Source organism: Kryptolebias marmoratus, linkage group LG11 (genome assembly GCF_001649575.2).
Source record: "Kryptolebias marmoratus isolate JLee-2015 linkage group LG11, ASM164957v2, whole genome shotgun sequence".
Taxonomy (NCBI): domain Eukaryota; kingdom Metazoa; phylum Chordata; class Actinopteri; order Cyprinodontiformes; family Rivulidae; genus Kryptolebias; species Kryptolebias marmoratus.
The window spans coordinates 24207277-24220314 of record NC_051440.1 but is presented as its reverse complement, the minus strand read 5'-3'; the positions used below and the strand labels follow the sequence as shown (position 1 = coordinate 24220314).

General features: G+C 38.9%; 2 protein-coding genes across 2 annotated transcripts in view; one reads left to right on the top strand and one right to left on the bottom strand.

Moving 5' to 3' along the window:
- Window positions 1–6467, bottom strand: part of LOC108246586 (olfactomedin-4) — an 8635-nt gene extending 2168 nt beyond the window's left edge. The window contains exons 1-5 of the mRNA XM_017434212.3: window positions 5840–6467; window positions 5625–5747; window positions 5331–5549; window positions 4773–4926; window positions 4417–4644 (exon numbers count right to left, since the gene is read on the bottom strand). Coding sequence (XP_017289701.1) covers window positions 4417–4644; window positions 4773–4926; window positions 5331–5549; window positions 5625–5747; window positions 5840–5893 — 778 coding nt within the window. The 5' untranslated portion in view covers window positions 5894–6467. The remainder of the gene's footprint in view (window positions 1–4416; window positions 4645–4772; window positions 4927–5330; window positions 5550–5624; window positions 5748–5839) is intronic.
- A 3225-nt stretch (window positions 6468–9692) lies between these two features.
- Window positions 9693–12570, top strand: LOC108246590 (olfactomedin-4). The gene is made up of 5 exons (XM_017434216.3): window positions 9693–9929; window positions 10117–10275; window positions 10352–10564; window positions 10711–10843; window positions 11508–12570. Exons 1-5 carry the CDS (start codon window positions 9894–9896, stop codon window positions 12353–12355), a joined length of 1389 nt encoding a protein of 462 aa, XP_017289705.1. The 5' UTR covers window positions 9693–9893; the 3' UTR covers window positions 12356–12570.
- The last annotated feature ends 468 nt before the right edge of the window (window positions 12571–13038 follow it).

The following is a 13038-nucleotide window of genomic DNA, read 5'->3' as shown; positions in this document are numbered from 1 at the left end:
GTCCAGATGGCATCAGCTCAAGGCTTCTCAGGACCTGTGCGGATGAGTTGTGTGATGTGACCGGGTACATCTTTAACCTTAGCTTGAGCTTAGGAAAAGTTCCACAGTTGTGGAAGACATCTTGTGTGGTACCAGTGCCAAAGACCCCACACCCAAAAGACCTCAATAGCTACAGGCCAGTGGCACTGACATCTCACCTGATGAAGACCTTTGGAGAGATTGCTTCTGGCCTACCTCCGCTCCCTGGTGAGTCCATCTATGGACCCACTTCAGTTTGCCTACCAATCTGGCATTGGAGTGGAGGATGCCATTATCCACCTTCTACACAGCTCTCTTTCTCACCTGGAGAATACAGGGAGCACAGTGAGAATCATGTTTTTTGATTTCTCAAGTGCCTTCAATACCATCCAACCCATATAAAAGGGCAAGCTGGAGTACACGGGTCTGGATCATCACCTCATCACCTGGATCCTGGATTAAAGTCAAAGTCAAATTTATTTATATAGCACTTTTCAGTAACAGGGTGGTACAAAGTGCTGGATTACCTCACAAAACAGCCACAGTATGTGAGGACTCAGGGCTGTCAGTCAGACAAGGTTGTCTGCAGCACGGGGGCTCCACAAGGAACAGTCCTTGCCCCCTTCCTCTTCACCCTCTACACTGCTAACTTTAGGTACAGCTCTGCCAGTTGTCATTTGCAGAAGTTCTTGGATGACTCGGCTATTGTCAGCCTCATTAAGGATGGAGATGATGGGGAGTACAGAGAACTGATCCAGAACTTTGTGGAACGGTGCAAGAAGAACTGTCTGCAGATTAACACAGGTAAAACAAAAGAACTTGTGGTGGACTTCCGCAGGTCTAAACACTCCCCTTCTGTGCCAGTGAACATTCAGGGAATGGACATTGAGATTGTGAGGTCCTACAAGTACCTGGGTGTTCACCGTAACAACAGGCTGGATTGGTCTGACCACACAGCTGCCCTCTACAAGAAAGGACTGAGCAGACTACATCTCTTGAGGAGACTCAGGTCCTTCGGTGTGCGGGGGGCTATTCTTCAGGCTTTCTTTGATGCTGTGGTGGCATCAGTCATCTTTTATGGAGTGGTCTGTTGGGGCAGCAGTATCTCCACTGCTGACAGGGGGAGACTGAACAAGATCCTCAGGAAATCGAGCTCTGTCCTGGGGTGTCATGTTGATCCAGTTTAGGTGGTGGCAGATAGGAGAATGAGGACTAAGCTTCAGCGCATGCTGGAGTACCCGTCCCACCCCATGCACCACTTTCTCATAGAACTGAGCAGCTCTTTTAGTGCCCGGCTGTGGCACCCTAAGTGTGTGATGGAAAGATACCGCAGGTCTTTCCTCCCGGCCGCCGTCAGACTGTATAACACCCACTGCTCTTAGTAGCTCATGACTCTTTATTATAGGCATACATTGGAATTTACTTATTAGTATTTTTTATATTCATATGTTTTTTTTCTGTATATTGGTTCTGTTCTGTCCTCTGTGCTGCTGCAACAATGTAAATTTCCATGCTGCGGGATTAATAAAGGAATATCTTATCTTAAATACACTTACCTTGATCTCGTCTCCTGAGTCTGTCAGTCACCCGGCTGCTCGCTTTTGACACCTTTGGTAAAACGTGACACTCATCTGAGGAGCTTCATCAATTCTCAGTGAGAACTGAAACATCTTTCAGCTACAGAATAGTCCAGTTGTTTTTGTTTTTTAACCTTTTTTGGATTTACTATGTCCTGGATGACTGAGAATCTACACCAGCATGTGCCACATGTCAGCATGGTCTGGGCAAGGCACTGAACTCCTCACTGCCTCTAATATGTACCCCATCGGTTGATAAATGTAATCTAAAAGCACATATAAAACTATAGAATGACTTATTAAGGTTAGCTTTGTAGAGATGTAGATGTGTGTGTGTGGGCACAGATTGTGTTGTAAAAGGCTCCGAGAGGCCTGATTGGCTAGAAAGGTGCTATATAAGTACAGTCCATTTAACATTTTAAGGAAAACCTTTAAGATGCTATATTTTAAAATTTGTTTCACACTAATAAGGAAACAGAAATAATTCAAAGTGTATATAAAACAACTATATATATATATGTGTGTGTTATACAAATCCATCTGCTGTGGCTGTTTGAGCATTTCATGTCATTGCAAAGATATTTTTTCTTTCTAAATTGAATAGAACTCACATGGACTTGGGTAAGAACAGAAAATGGGTATGTTTCCATAAATACATGAAATGAAAGTTCATTTCGAATTTATCTATCTGCCTCTGTTCAGTCTTGTCAGTGATGACAAGATTAAACTGTGGTAGATGTTTAATTTTGATGTTCAATCTTGTTGCTGGGCCTTCACTGCTGACAAAAGGTGAAGACTAAGAGATATTGGTTTTGCCATCTTTCTGTTTGTGTTTGTCTGTCTGTTAATAAAAATATCTGACAAACCCCTAGACAATTTTAAATAAAACTTTCAGAAAGTAATCACTGACTGTACATCTACATCTAATTAGCTTTTGGACTCAGACTAATTGAAGATGGCTGCCACTAATGAGTAACCTTAGCAAACAGAAAAATGTAAATCAGTCATTTTTGCAGACATTGAGTTAAAATTTGTGGTAGTAGCGGAGAGTCCCCAACACATATTCCAAGTGCTAATCCAAGTTGTCTAAAACTTTGCCATTAACTGTCAGTCAATAATGCCTGTTAGCAAGAAATCTTATGAAACACTAGATGGATTTTAATTAAACTCTCAGAAAGTCATCATTGGATATACATCTACAACTGATCAACCCAATTTATAACAACTGTCACAGCCAAATGACCTTAGGAAAGACACAAATGGCTAATGTAATTAATTTACAGCCTGGATAAGTGGTATTTCAGGCAATGAAAACAGATACAAATAAGATGTAGATAAATAGGACAGATAAGAATAACAGATAAGAACAAGAATATTAGTATGCAGATTCAGTGTGTGTGCGTGTGTTTTCACAAAGTTGACAATGTTTGTAATTATCAATGACTCACTGTGTGTGAAATTAAAATGCTATTTTTTCCTGAATGCTGTAGGATTTGTGAGGATAAATGGTGTGATGATAAGGTGAGAACAGTTCAAAAGAGAGACTTCATCTAAATAAATTAAATGTGCACTAGAAGGGTGTTTCTGCTACTTTTGAACATGCTGAAACATTCTCTCTCTCTCTCTCTCTCTCTCTCTGTCTGTCTGTTCAGCACTAAGTAATTTTTTGTCATCTACCACACCTTGCAGAATAACAAAGGAGAAGTTTTTTTCTGTTTTAATAGTCAGCAGGATTCTCAGCTGGTTCAATAATACCTATTTGGGTACCATCAAAACAGAGTTTCTACTGGTTGGCAGTAAATCAACTTTATCCAAAGTCAACAGTTTCTCCATCAACATTGACAACACCCAGGTTTTGCCCTCCACCCAGGTTAAGAGTTTGGGTGTCACTCTAGACAGCATTCTCTCCTTCCGTTCACACATCAATAGNGTCTGGTTTTGGCTTTGGACCTCTGACCTACCGGTAACGACCTCACGCCTGGATTTGGATTTTCCCTCTCGTCTCAGCCCCTTTCAGACCAGCCGGTCTGCAACACTAAACCAAGTTGGAGTGGACTTACCAGTTCCGGTCCCGTCACTAGCCGATCACGTGAGTGAGACGATCAAAGACTTTGAGCCTGCTTCCAGCTTCCTGGCAATGAAATCCTTAAAACTTTGTTGTGAGTTTGAGTTCTTCCAAGCCTTGCCTTGTCAATATTACATGTACTATGCTCCTTAGCATCCACTGAGCCCACTCTGAGGTTTTACATGACTTGCTGTTGATTCCAGTCACTTCCACCTTTTTATAAAACCACTAATAGTTGCCTGTGGAATATTTAGTAGTGAAGAAATTTCACGACTGGACCTATTACACACGAGGCATCCTCTCACAGTACCACGCTGAAATTCACAGCGCTCCTGAGAGTGACCCATTCTTTCACAAGTGTTTGTAGAAGCAGTCTGCCTTGGTGCTTGATTTCATACACCTGTGGCCATGAAAGTGATTGGAACATCTGAATTCATTTCAATTTGGATGGATGAGTGAATACTTTTTGCACTATACTGTATAACTTTTAGAGTTAAATTACACTGCGTGGCAGAAGACCCCTTTTCTCAGAGTTTTGTGCATACATACATATTTTTTTTAATGTTGCAAATAGATTTCCAATCAACTTCATTGTGGCTGTAGGATGGGATCAAATAAATAATTTGCTCTAACTGAACCTTTTGCCAGTTTGCCCAGAAGCATATTTGGATTTTGTATAATGTTGAATGCAATTGCAGCTTTTAAAACATTTGCTTCATTCTGAAAATAAAACACAAGAACACAGAGGTGCTTTACGTGGATGGTCTCCTTTGATGAGGACTGCAGCACGGTTGGAGTAGAGACGGATGTGGTTGCCGTATTGATCGCCGGTTGTCAGCGCTACCTTCCAATACCAGCTCTCGTTCCCTGGCTGTGGTTTGGGATCCCGACCCCAGGATCCATATAAATATCTGTTAACACTTGTTCCTTCATCGAAGAACCTCACCTCTGAGATGTTTTGAAGCGGACCACGTTGACAGGTCCCTAAAACAAGTGAAATAAAATGTAGGATAATGTACAAATTTAAGCATGAGAAACCTTATTGTTGTTGGCTGATGTGTGCACGACATTGAGTACAGTTAAAATTAAATGACTATTGCTGCTTTTGTTACCATGCGGAGGCTGGGCAGGTGGAACAGTGGCTTGAACTGCAGTATTGCATGCTTCCAGGTTTGCCTTTAGACGCCTGTTCTCTTGTCGTCCCTTCACAACCTGCATGGTGTCAAACGTCTCCAGCTCAGACATTTCTGCTTTCAGATCCTGTAACTGAGTGAAAAAGTTGACATAATGATGTGTGGAATAAACAAAGAAAACACAAGAAAACCCTTTTAATAGTCTTTTTAAATATCTTCAGCAGAAACAAAGGTCAGAAGACACAGCACCCTTCCAAAGTAAGTCGTTAAGAATAGGGGAGAAATTGCGGCACTGCTTACATGTTTTCAAGTATGTTGCATCTCTGTATTAAAAAAGCTAAAACAAGTCTATACTTGTCTCTATACAATGTTTTAAGCTTAAACTAAACGGCTAACACACTATTTTAAATTTGATTGTCCACTGCTATTTTTGTGTTGTAATTAGTATTTAATTTATTTGTGCCTGATCATTTTTAACTTTGGTTTGAGCTTGCACAAATTTCTGACGTGTTGACCTGCGTGCGGTTAGGATTCTACCTGGTGGGTGGTGTTGGCGGTGAGGAGCTGCTGTCCCACAGTGGTGCTGTTGAGTTTGTCCATCAGCTGTCTGACCTCAATCATTTCGTTCTCTATAATGTACAGGCTGAGAACGCCGTACAGTTGTCCGTCGTCTTCCTTCTCCAGGATCGACACGTCTTTGTTCAGCTGGGCAACACGTCGCTCCAGTCCCAGCAGCAGACTCTCCAGCTCCAGTGTCTGCAGAGGCATCAGTGATCACAAGACACACGCAGAATAAACGCAGACGTACAGGGATGGAGTCAGTTGGTTTACCTTTTGTGGCGTGATCTGCCTGTTGCAGGTTGTGACGTTGTTTTCGACAAACTTGAATTTGCCATGAGGGAATTCCTTTTCTCCAAGGCTCAGCTCACATGTACACTTTTCACGTGTAGGTACCTGAAACATAAATGAACAGCAGATCATGATTTGCAATGATATCATGAATAAATATTAAATTTTCTAATATAAATGAATAAAATAATTCTTACCTGCTGGGTGAGAGTGAAGAGAGAACACAGTTGAATGAATGCAAACGGCTTCATGATGGATCGGAAGCAGAGCTAATTGAAACTGAACGCAGTTTGGTTATGAGGGTGTTTCTGCAGCTGAAGTAACCAACTTGTGAACACTCCCACTAATGTCTGCATGTATGTAAGTAACTGTGGGTGTTTTTTGTGTATCAAGTTGCTTTCTTACTTGTGGTTAAGATTGCATGAGCAAAGGGATTTTTTTTCTTGCATGTGATTGGCCAAAATAACAGACATTGCTGAGAATGATTACTCATCCCCACAGTTCTTTTTACATCCAAAGTAGGATGCATATTATTATCTTTAAGTTCCATCAACCACTCATATCTTGCAAATAGAGTATGGTGAAAACTTTAGCACTTTAGTTTTATTTGTAGCCACGATGGGCTGAATATCCCAGGAACAAAAACACTCTGTGAGGTATCTGTTCGGCACCAAACAGCAAAGTCAGCAAATGTAAAAAAGGAACGACCATGAACTTCAACTGCATAATACACTAACTTGAGACAATTTATAGAAGTGTTTCAGGATTAAGAGTTCAAATAAACTGCATTTACTTGAGGACTTACTTAATTGAGTGGCTGACCCTAAGAGGTGGCCAACCCTGGTCCTCAGGGCCTCCATCCTGCAGGTTTTACTTGTTCCTCTGCTCCAACACACCTGATTTGAATCAATGGGTGATTAACAGGCTTCTGCTGAACATGAAGAGGTGATTTAACCACTGAATCAGGTGTGTTGGAGCAGGGAAACAAGGAAAACATGCGGGATAGAAGCCCTCGAGGACCAGGATTGGAGACCCCTGCACTAAATGACTTAACTGGAATCCCAAGCAGTAATGGAGCTCAGGTACCAGAAAAAATTACAGTAACTGCAGTGAAAAACAAAACACAGAAAAAAACTGATCAGCTTCAACAAAAAACAACAAATACTAAATGTCTGTGATTAAAGCCTAATATTTCTTGAAGGGATGCATATCGACTGTTGCCTTTCATCCCAGAGTTTTAGACTGAGATCATCGTATGTTGAGAAATGATGAAGTTGGAGATGTTTTGGTCAAGCCTTGAAAACGTTACGTGCAATCTCATGCAATGATCTGTAAGAGCTTAAAGTGTGCATTGTTAATGACTGTCAGCTACTACCACAAGTTTTAACTCAACATGTGTAAATCTGACTGAGGCTGACCCATTTTTGTGTAGGATAATAAATCAGGGTGACTCCAGAAGTAAGAAAAGGTGGAAAAAAACAGCATTGGGATAAGATCTGAACCACACCTAACAAATATTACATAATCAAGAACAGCTGCAACAAACAGTTTAAAATATCTGGTTTTAATATTATGTGTAGCTTATAGGTTTTAATTAATATAAGCAAAATATTACATCTTTATAGGGGTAATAAGAAAAGTAAAACTAAGCTAGTTTCCACCACTAGAGCCGCAACTGTTATTGTTAAAAGTCATTAAACTAAAAATCTCTGGTTAAGAATTTCAAGATTCAGAATTATTTGTGAAACCCTGTATTACTTTTAATCTGTTACATTTAAAGGATAAATTGATTTTTTTCGTAAAAATATTTTAAATTATGTATGGAATATGTGAAATAAGAAGAGCTGTATAAATGTTTGAGCAAACCAGTGAATTAGAAGTAAAATGTAAAGTGATCTTTAAAACATTATCTGAGCAAGAGTGCAAACCGTTTACCATTTTACCATAAAAAATGGTAAATCGGTAAAAGGAAGTCAAGGGGACAGGAAGAGTGACTAACACCACATGTGCCTTTAATGAAAACATTTTTATAATAGACTAAGATACAGTAAGTTTTAATTAAGATTAAGGAACAGAAAGTGATTATTTTGCACTTAGAGCAAAAAAATAACCGTTATCAAAAACCACAAAATATCAGACTGAGTCATTAGACATAAATATTAATTATGTGGTTGGTGAAATCCACATAGCATGTTAGCAATGACTAAATTAATGCAGAGTAAGCAGTTTATATGTGCATGTGTTAAAATGTTGCAGACTTTATAGCCACCTTTACCAGGACCAGACTGGAGTCAGCACAAAAAAATCAACGTTTGACCAAAGATGCAAGCCTGTAGAATAATTATTTTTAAATAAAATCATCAGACTGTGTGGCTTTTTTTAAATAAACGGGCTGCCAAAAATCATGTCCAGAAAGCTATTATTATTATTATTATTATTATTGTTGTTGTTTTTGCAACTGTTGCACTTGCTTATCTTTTTTAAAAGTACAACACATAAAAAACAAAACAAAAACAAGAACACATAATTAATGAAACTTTGAATAATCACAAAACTCATGAAACTAAGACTTGTCAAAGCTAAATAAGTATTCTTTGCTCCTTCTTGTGTTTATGATATGTGCACATGAAATCATTTTATAGTTATGTTTTTTTTTTTATCAATGATGCTTTTCTTGTCTTCTTCTCTTCCTTCAGCATCAGAGGTTGAGAAATCAATCTTTACTAAACTATAAGATATATTTCTTCAGCTAAGAGTAATCACTCGCAACACATTGTTACGAAATATTAACCCTTTATTTATACACTGAATATGTTTGGTACATCAGTATAAATTTGTTTATAAATACAAGAGAAAAAATGATATCTGTATGATTTGTCATGTTTTGAAAATGAAATTGGGGAAACTTCTGTCACACTTATAATGCGTAGCGGTCCACATCAATGCAGCTGGGTTCTGAACCAACTCTGAACTTTTTCTGTTTGGTTCTTCAAAGCTCTCTTTAAATTCTAAAAATCTCACATTGATGTGGGATGATTAGTAACTTACGAACAGTAAGAGGCAGCTTAAAGACAAACTGGTCTTTGAGGTCATTTTGCAGAGCTGATTTGTTAAAGTTCCTCATGTCGAGACACAGTTACTGGATTCGGTGAAAATCATTGAATCAAAGTGTTGCATTGTGCTTATAAACAGAACCAAATTAGTGCACGGCACAACTGGCACAACGCAGGTGTCTTCACCTGTTCAGGTGTCTTTGTGCCAGTTGCATTATGGGATCAGTCCTCTTGCTTATCAGTTATGTAAAGGCTGGACAGAAAGTCTTAACTCAATGTAAATACAGTATGTTATGTTTCTGATCTGTTATAAAGTTTAATGGCACAGATCTGTGTTTACCAGATACACTTTTTTATTGTTCTGAAAGCACAAGCTGTGTGTATGAGTACGAACTGGAGCTGTAATTTTATTAAAACCTTTAATTTAAGAAACCTTTGAACAAATATCACCTATTAAAAGGTTTTTGGTTGTTACAGAAATGCCCAAGGTATTTACTAACCCTAACCATAACCCTGTAGTGGTATTTAGAGGATAAAAAATGATTACTTTAATTTTTATCTCATTTAACTGAGGATACTAATTTGCTTTTTAACATTTTAGCTCTTTAATGCACTTTAGGATGGATGTAACAGGTGGGTCCCTTAAGATTTTAGAACAGATACTTTAAATTTCTGTATCTTTGACAGAGCAATAAAACTATCAATTATAGCATAAATACTATTTTTATGATATTTATATACATATCTATTTCATATAAATTACACAAAACAAATATATTCACTAAAAAACACTAAATGTTGTTCTGGTTTCCTTCCACATGCTCAGATGTTCCTGATTTTACTTTAAACATCTGCAAACACATGCACACACACAAAGTTTTAAACATTTTATTTTTTTAAAAGTTCATTTATAAAAACAATCAGCACAGCAAAAATTTTCAAGACAAAAATAGTTTTGAATGAAAAGAGGGAAGTAAAGAATTTATTCGTCCGACCGCAAGTGTTGAGAAATGTTACATTTTGATATTTTTACTTTTGTCAATCACACGAGTGGTTTTATGGGTAAGTGACGACTCATTAGTGACACGAAGCAAGTCAATGAGACGCAAGTTTGTTGAGACAAGGTTGTATTTAGAGAAACTAGGAGACGAGTGTTTGTGTCTTTGTCGGTTCACTCTTCATTCCTCCAGAGCCAAACATGCTGCTGATTCTCATCCTCCTGTTCTCACCCACAGTAAGTTACTTTCATTTACCTATCCACAGAAAATACAGATAGAAACTTTAAGCTCTAATCACATTTTAAGAAAGTTTGATTGAGTTTGCACCCTTTTTTTTTTTTTTTTTTTTTTTGCTGTGCTTTATTTGTTGAAGAGGTTTAGCCTGCTGTTGTCTAATATTAGTGTTTTTATGTGTGACTGCAGGTTTCTGGCCAGACTCAACGTGTGTCAGGTCAGAAGAAGTCTGGCATGTGTGCCTGTGAGGTAAACTCCACCGTATGGTCGTTTCCGACTGTGAAGTTTGAATCTGTACAGGAGAAGGTTGAGACCTGTGAAGCGTCTTTGAACAACCTGGGGGCACAGGTGAGTCCTCGTGACTTTAATATTCTTTTACATAAAACTTCAGTCTTGAGTAGATTTAAGTCTTGTTTTCCCACAGGTTTTGCAATCCAGTCAGCGTCTCCCTCAGATTGAGAACCAGGTTCTGAACATGACGGCCCGACTGGAGCCTTTCCAGTACCTGCACGACCGCGGACTGTACACAGATCTGACCCTGCGCCTGCTGGGCCAGGAAATGAGCCAGCTGCAAACAGAGATCACTGTCATCCACAGTCAGCTAAACAACTCCCAGACAAAACGTCTCACCAAAGAGGTTCAACAAAAATGCAGCAAATACCAACACAATTAAACATCCACATTTACTGGAATTCCCACATGGTGTCAGCTTAAAGTTAAATAAATTGCAGTGTTTCTGTAGATGTAAATATATGTTTTGCTTTTTTGTTTTTTGTATGTTAGGTGGGTAAACTGCACAAAGATGTACAGAAGATGCAAACATCAGACTCAGTGAACATGAAGACAGTCAAAGAGAAATTGCGTTACCTGAAGAACAATGTCGAGTCCTGCAAGTCAATCCCCAAGGACTTTAAAGGTAAGTGTGTGTGTGTGTGTGTGTGTGTGTGTGTGTGTTTATGTTTATGTGCATGGCTGAGAGAAAACTTGGGACCCAACTTTCTCACAAATTTCACACATATTGCCTGTTAAGTGGCTCTAATATAACTTTTTTTTCCTTTCGGGTTACCTTTTTTGTTAAGTTGTTAAGAGTCTTTACTTGCAAAGTATTGTTTTTGACTTTGCATAAGAGTGTTGGTTGAAATTTGTGGAAAGATGCCAGAACTAGACAAATGCAATCTTTTTTACAGCTCCTGTCAGAATTCTGGCTGCAGCATTCTGGACCAACAAAAAGCTTTATAGGAGTTATTTGCACATGTAGCAAACATGTCACACATGCTAGAAACACTTTGTCTGCATTTCTTTGAGACAATTTTTGTCCAGAAATGTTCAGAGATATTGTGTAAAAACAGAGTATGATCTGGATTGATTGATAACTAGAGCAGGGTGTCATCAACAATAAAAGTAAATGCCTTTTGTATTTGTGTGTTTTATTGAATCAGCCTAGACTATTAAAATATGCAGCTAAATTGTGGGTATAGTTTCTAAAATCATCTGTTTATGTAGTGTTCAAGTAAGATTACATACAGATGATTTCAAATGCAAAGATTCACTTTCGAAACCTTTCTCTTCTCTGTTTGCAGGTCAGCACAGGCACTGCCTCAAGGGCCTGATCACAAACTTCAGTGACCCAATTACAACTAAGGTCTCTCCATATACTACGAAATACATCTCTGGTTCATGGGGTATGCAGGCACAGATGGACAGTGACGGGGAGAAGAGCAGCTACTGGGTTCAACCTCTGGTCAGCAGCGACATCTATGGAAACACAATGCGCGTTTACCAAACCTACAAAGACTTCATGGCTTCTGTTAACCACAAGGACGTCACCTTGGCTCCATCTCAGAGTCATGCCAACTCTGTTGAGGGTCCTAGTGCTGTTTTATATGGAGAAGCTCTGTACTATCACTGCTACCGCTCTGCAGATGTCTGTCGCTACGACCTGAAGACAAACACCGTCAAACGTGTGACTCTCCCCGGCACCGGCGTGGGTTTCAACAACAAGTTCCCCTATTGTTACTATGACTGCCGCTCCCATAGCGACGTGGACCTGGAGGCAGATGAGACCGGACTGTGGGCCCTCTATGCCTCTATCGGTAACCACGGTAACCTTGTGGCGAGCAAACTTTTTTGGGACAACACGACTCAGACTGTCAACGTGTCGCAGACGTGGGAGACGAAGCTTTTCAAGAAGTCGGTGACCAACGCCTTCATGGTGTGCGGCGTGCTGTACGCCACTCGTTACGTGGATGAAAGCCGTGAGGAAGTGTTCTACGCCTTCGACACGGCGACGGGGAAAGAAGACAACTCGCTTGCACTGCCGCTGCAGAAAGTAGCTAAAGGTGTGGCCAGTCTGAGCTACAACCCCAATGACAGGAAGCTCTACATGTTTAATGATGGATATCTTCTGGCTTATCAAGCCTTCTTCTGATTTGATGCTTTCCTTTAATATCACCTTTCTATCTCCTCATAAAACAGCAACAGCAAAATAAAAACAATTAATTTCATTCTAACAGCATGTCTAGTGTAAGCTAAAAGCGACAAAACACTTTGTATTGAAGTTAAAAATGTATCAACAATCATAAAAATGCTACAATAACAACCATAATATGCAATAAAGAATATAACCATCAGCTTGTCTCATAATTTCAGATTCAAATAACCTAATAAATGAATAAAATACTGTTTATTGGTTTTTTAAAAGCTTTGGCCATGTGTTCACACAGGGTAGTAGAATCAAACAAATCGAATGAAAAGCAAAAAAAAATAATACAATAATAATAATAAAAACAATACAGCTAGACACATTTGGTGTCTTTGCACATTTGCTATAATGTTAATAATTATCTAACATTGGAGTACCTTTACAAACAAACCAAAAAAGCTTTATAAAACTAAAACTTTTATGGTAGTTGATTTGTTAGTTTTGAATGTTTTCCTATAGAAGTGAAGGTAGATTGCCTTGTTCTGAAATAATTGTATAACATAACTAACACAGCATAAAGCAGACTCTGTTATAATTCTCAGTGCTATTACAAGTTAAACACATGTGTTTTTATTTTCTTTGGCTTTACATTTACTGAAGAGGAGGAGAAGGAGGAAGAGGGGGGAAAG

Bases quoted from the DNA above. Each gene is read 5' to 3' on its own strand.
- LOC108246590 (XM_017434216.3), top strand. From the start codon at position 9,894: ATGCTGCTGATTCTCATCCTCCTGTTCTCACCCACA. The intron at 10,276-10,351 runs GTGAGTCCTCGT...GTTTTCCCACAG, and splicing joins TGAACAACCTGGGGGCACAG to GTTTTGCAATCCAGTCAGCG. The intron at 10,844-11,507 runs GTAAGTGTGTGT...CTCTGTTTGCAG, and splicing joins AATCCCCAAGGACTTTAAAG to GTCAGCACAGGCACTGCCTC.